Source organism: Nannospalax galili, unplaced genomic scaffold (assembly GCF_000622305.1).
Source record: "Nannospalax galili isolate Female #2095 unplaced genomic scaffold, S.galili_v1.0 scaffold2610, whole genome shotgun sequence".
Taxonomy (NCBI): Eukaryota; Metazoa; Chordata; class Mammalia; order Rodentia; family Spalacidae; genus Nannospalax; species Nannospalax galili.
The window spans coordinates 280,177-285,569 of NW_008328097.1; the positions used below are offsets into that span (position 1 = coordinate 280,177).

At 40.1% G+C, this 5,393-nt stretch overlaps 1 protein-coding gene across 1 annotated transcript in view; it reads right to left on the minus strand.

Annotated features, from left to right (window-relative positions):
• Dock8 (dedicator of cytokinesis 8) overlaps positions 1–5,393 on the minus strand; it is a gene marked incomplete at its 5' end in the record, with an annotated part of 99,460 nt that overhangs the window by 24,928 nt on the left and 69,139 nt on the right. Inside the window, one exon of the mRNA XM_029554094.1 lies at positions 1,756–1,899. Within this exon, the coding sequence (XP_029409954.1) occupies positions 1,756–1,899 (144 nt within the window). The remainder of the gene's footprint in view (positions 1–1,755; positions 1,900–5,393) is intronic.

Genomic DNA, 5,393 nt, shown 5'->3' on the forward strand with positions numbered 1-5,393 from the left:
CCCTCTTCATCCTTTTCCTGAATTCAGGACGAGCCACAGGCTACATGCTTACTGTAGCAGTATCGTGACTGTTGCTGAATAGAATAGTTACACAATGTCTCTGGCTAGAATGTACACAGTTCATGTGGACAGAATAAATCCCAATGAATATTCTCTAATAAAAGGAATAAAGATTATAGGAAAATATGGAGCTTCATCTTCCTATATAGGGATAATGAGGAGTCTCTGTGGGTTCTAGAATAACAATTTTATCTCAGCTTGGCATGCATGATTATAAGCAAGTCAACTGACTTCTAAGTAAGACAAAGATAGTAAGGCTTATTAAACATAAAGGTAAAAAGTGAAATTCAATTAAGTGAAAAATATTAAATAAAATATAGTAATTGGGAAAAAGCATAAGAGAATGATAAGAAGTAGTTTGGTAAGTGAAGTAAGAAAAGAGGATAATGGGGCTGGAGAGACACCTCAGCAGTTAATAGCACTAGCTGCTCTTGCAGAGGACCTGGGTTTGAATCCCAGAATCCCACATGGTGGCTAACAACTGTCTGTAACTCCAGTTCCAGGGGATCTGATGCCTTCTTCTGACCTCTGTGGGCACTGCACCACATGGGTGCACTTACATACATACAGGCAATACACTTATACAAATAAAATAACAAATTAAAAAAAAAAGATGATGTGTGCTGGGCATCCTGGTGTATACCTTTAATTCCAGCACTTGAAAGGCAGAGGCAGGCAGATTTCTGTGAGATCAAGAGATCAAGGCAAGCCAGGTCTCCATAGCGAGTTCCAGGCTATCTGGGGCTACTGGGAGACCCCATGTCAATAAGACCAAAAAAAAAAGAGGATGATATAGTTCAACATTAAGTGATAAATCTAAATAGCCAAAATAAATTGGTTAAAAGAAGATTTACTTTAAATAATTTTTTTATAACTTTCTTGTTTAGTTTTATGAGATTCAAAATAAAATAGAATGTTTTATGCTTTTGGATGAGAATTTTATTATTGGGTTTCAAACATTTCTAAATTGAGAATAAAATTTACTTGTTGAGAACAAAATCACAGAATAAATATTCTTGTTAAGAATTACATTAGCTAAATGAAGTATTAAATGTTTACTTGGCATCATTCTTGGGGGTAAGGGTGGTGATTAAAATGAAAATTAATCTGTCTTGGGCTTAATTAATTAAGCCTTTAAAAAATTAATCCCTTTCCCTCTTGGCCTGAATCTCAGGGGCTTTTCTGGACTTTTTCTCTCATGGGAAGTGTTCATACCCAGACTGGGTTACCGAGGGAAGTCTCCATGGCTTTTGCTATCTCATCTTTCTGAGCTGCCTTGGTGTGTATGGATCCTGAGGACAAATGGAGTGTTGAGGAAAGACACCAGGATCCCTGCCCTCTCCTCACAGTGGCTCCTCCTGACTTTTCTTCTATGAGGGGAAAAATGAGGGCATGAGAACGTGCCTCATCACTGGTTGTGTAGCCCTGGGTAACCCATCTCACCTCTCTGTGGCTTAGGTTCCACCCTATTAAGTGGAAGTAATACTGTAAAACTGCTGCCCAGTCAATGAGCATGAAGCAAAAACCAGAGTATTTCAGTACTGAAAGGCTTCCCTCACCTCCCTTGGAAGGTTGATGCAATTTGTGGACATCAACATCCTACCTGGATCTAGGCAGGGTCATCCAGTCAGACCCAGCCCTGTCTTGCATGGTCCTGACAAGTGCGAGAAGGGGCTGAGCCCAATGGGCACTGACCGTGCTGAAGAGCTCTGCAGCCTGTTCCAGGAGGCCCACAAGTCCACTCTCTGTAAAGTACTGACCAGAGCACACTCTGTCCTCATCGGGTGACAAGGTATCATCAGAGACGGCAGACTCCTCCAGGATGTTAGAAGAAATATTCTGTAAGACAGTCTAATATGAGCCCAGGGAACAAGGGGACCTGACTAATAAGGGACCCCAGAAGCCCAGACAGACCATAGGATGAGGAAGCCACACTCCAAACCTTCACCAGGCCGAAGTTATAACAAGTTTGTGATTCCACCCACAGGAGTTTCTAGATGCTGTTTTGTTTGAAAGGTCACACTATGCAACCTGTCACCAAACCCCACAATTTTTAACCATCAGCAGTGTAGCTGAAACAACCCCAGGTTGGTGAGATAACCTTAAGGGAGGGTCAAGGCCAACAATCAGTGAACAGATTCCTGTTTCACCAGCTGAGTGAACTGTTGGCTTTTGAGGATGTTTTGCTGAAGCATGCTGCCACCACCATCTGACTTTCAGATAAACAGCCGTAATATTACATATGACCGCAGCCAATGAGAATTCTTTACAGAAGTGCTATGGTTTATAGTAGTGTAAAAGCTGCTGGTCCCCTCCACCCACAAACATTTTGTTTTTACACATTCTTATTTATAAAAACTAGGGAATGTACTATCCAGGGCTAGGTTGACTCAAATCAGAAACTGAGGGCACAAAGTTTCAGGAAAAACTCATGTTCAGGGTCATGGACATGCTGATTTGGTACTTGTTTGACTCTGAGAATAAGTTTCTGCTTACATTTGTGCCTGTGCACACCACTTGCCTTACCCAACATCTGACCTGGCAGTGACTCTAGTACTTCTGACATGCCAAGAGTCATTCTTGGCTTAAGCTATGGAAGGACATATGGAGTATAGAAGAAATGGGAAACTGCCATGGTTTCAGGATTAAAAATAGCACACATGCCACTCCTTCTGATTGCTGTGCATGTAGCAAACACAATTCATCAATAATAGCAGTCTTTCCATCTGGAACTCGATATCCTCCCAAAATTCTCTCGGCATAGTGCTCCAGTGAGCCATATGCTTTGTGGAATTAAAAGCTGCCTGCCTTCTGACTCGGCTAACAAGATCAAGAGAATCACCTTCAGGAATCCCGGAAGAGGTAGTCATCAGAAGCCTATCCCCTCACATCCATATTGCAATATAGTTTTATGAACACAAGCAGAGTTTCTCAAAGTCTTTTGTGACCTGATATGTCTTCCAAACCTGGACTATTATAATGAACTCATGATAGAAGGTCCAAGAAAGTCAGCTGAAGGAATCTAATAACTCAGGACACTAGCACTGTTGGGATTGTTCATGACACTGTTTCTACATATAAAGGAATAGATACGAAGCTAAGCAGCTTACTAGTTGTAGTCAGAGGAAAAAGATTTTGTACAGACATTTCTGGCTTCCGTTCAGGAGGTTAAAATCATAGCAGTATGGAGAACTGTCCATATCTATGTTTGTGAAATAAATATTACACTCTAGAGCACAGGAATTCAATGATCTCAGTTGGTTGGAACTCAGTGAACTCAAAAGTTATTTTTCCTTGAACATATTTATCTCTACAAGTCTTTCCCAAAGGCTGAATTTTATCGTGGCAGAAAAAGGTTAAAAACTGAAGCACCGAACATTTAAGAAATCAGCAGTACATGTCTGTTGTTAACACTGCCTGTAATTCCTTCATTCTTCGGTTACATAAAGTACCCTCATTTTCTTTTTAAAAAATGTTTATTCATTATTTTTATGTTATGTGTATGAGTGTATTGCCTGCATGCATGTAAGTGTGTCTGTGTTGTGCAATGCCCATGGAGGTCAAAAGAGGCACCAAATTCCCCTGGAACTGGAGTTAAGGACAATTGTTAACTATCATATGGGGGGTTGGGAATCGAACCCAGGTCCTCTATTGGAACAGCCAGTGCTCTTAGCTGCTGAACCCTCTCTCTAGCCCACTCATTTTCTTTTGCACAAGGACTGATAACTTTAGATGTGGACCTATGACAGTGGCACAGACAACGAGACCATCTTATTACTTTGACCATTATGACTGGTTTGGGGTTGAACACATAACTCAGTCAGAACCAATAAGATGCCCAAAGACATTCTCTGAAACTTCTGGAAATCAGATGTTTCTCTTTTCTCCTGGACTTGAACCCCATTTTAACTCAATCAGTGTGGGAATTCTGCCTGTGAAACATGAAGACCACACTACAGAAGACTGGGACCGGAGGTGGTGACAACATGGCTTTGGGTCTCTAGGTCTAGGCTGGCAAGTACTACTGAGGATTCACCTCCCCATGCAGATTGATGGATTCCATTTTTACCTTAGGTTAGTGTGGACTCAATATCATTCACTTTCAAGCATCCATTTCCAAACAGACTTCATAGGACTTGTTTGAGAGAAATAAGAAATCTTCCATAGGCGTCACATGATTTGCCACCTGAGAACCTGGCTCATAGGTTCTACACATTAAGAAGGCCTCCCACTTCCCCCTTCCTTCCTTCTCACCCTCTTCATCCTTTTCCTGAATTCAGGACGAGCCACAGGCTACATGCTTACTGTAGCAGTATCGTGACTGTTGCTGAATAGAATAGTTACACAATGTCTCTGGCTAGAATGTACACAGTTCATGTGGACAGAATAAATCCCAATGAATATTCTCTAATAAAAGGAATAAAGATTATAGGAAAATATGGAGCTTCATCTTCCTATATAGGGATAATGAGGAGTCTCTGTGGGTTCTAGAATAACAATTTTATCTCAGCTTGGCATGCATGATTATAAGCAAGTCAACTGACTTCTAAGTAAGACAAGGATAGTAAGGCTTATTAAACATAAAGGTAAAAAGTGAAATTCAATTAAGTGAAAAATATTAAATAAAATGCAGTAATTGGGAAAAAGCATAAGAGAATTATAAGAAATAGTTTGGTAAATGAAGTAAGAAAAGAGGATAACGGGGCTGGAGAGACACCTCAGCAGTTAAGAGCACTGGCTGCTCTTGCAGAGGACCTGGGTTTGAATCCCAGAATCCCACATGGTGGCTAACAACTGTCTGTAACTCCAGTTCCAGGGGATCTGATGCTTCTTCTGACCTCTGTGGGCACTGCACCACATAGGTGCACTTACATACATACCGGCAATACACTCATACATATAAAATAAAAAATTTAAAAAAAAAGATGATGTGTGCTGGGCATCCTGGTGTATACCTTTAATTCCAGCACTTGAAAGGCAGAGGCAGGCAGATTTCTGTGAGATCAAGAGATCAAGGCAAGCCAGGTCTCCATAGCGAGTTCCAGGCTATCTGGGGCTACTGGGAGACCCCATGTCAATAAGACCAAAAAAAAAAGGATGATATAGTTCAACATTAAGTGATAAATCTAAATAGCCAAAATAAATTGGTTAAAAGAAGATTTACTTTAAATAATTTTTTTATAACTTTCTTGTTTAGTTTTATGAGATTCAAAATAAAATAGAATGTTTTATGCTTTTGGATGAGAATTTTATTATTGGGTTTCAAACATTTCTAAATTGAGAATAAAATTTACTTGTTGAGAACAAAATCACAGAATAAATATTCTTGTTAA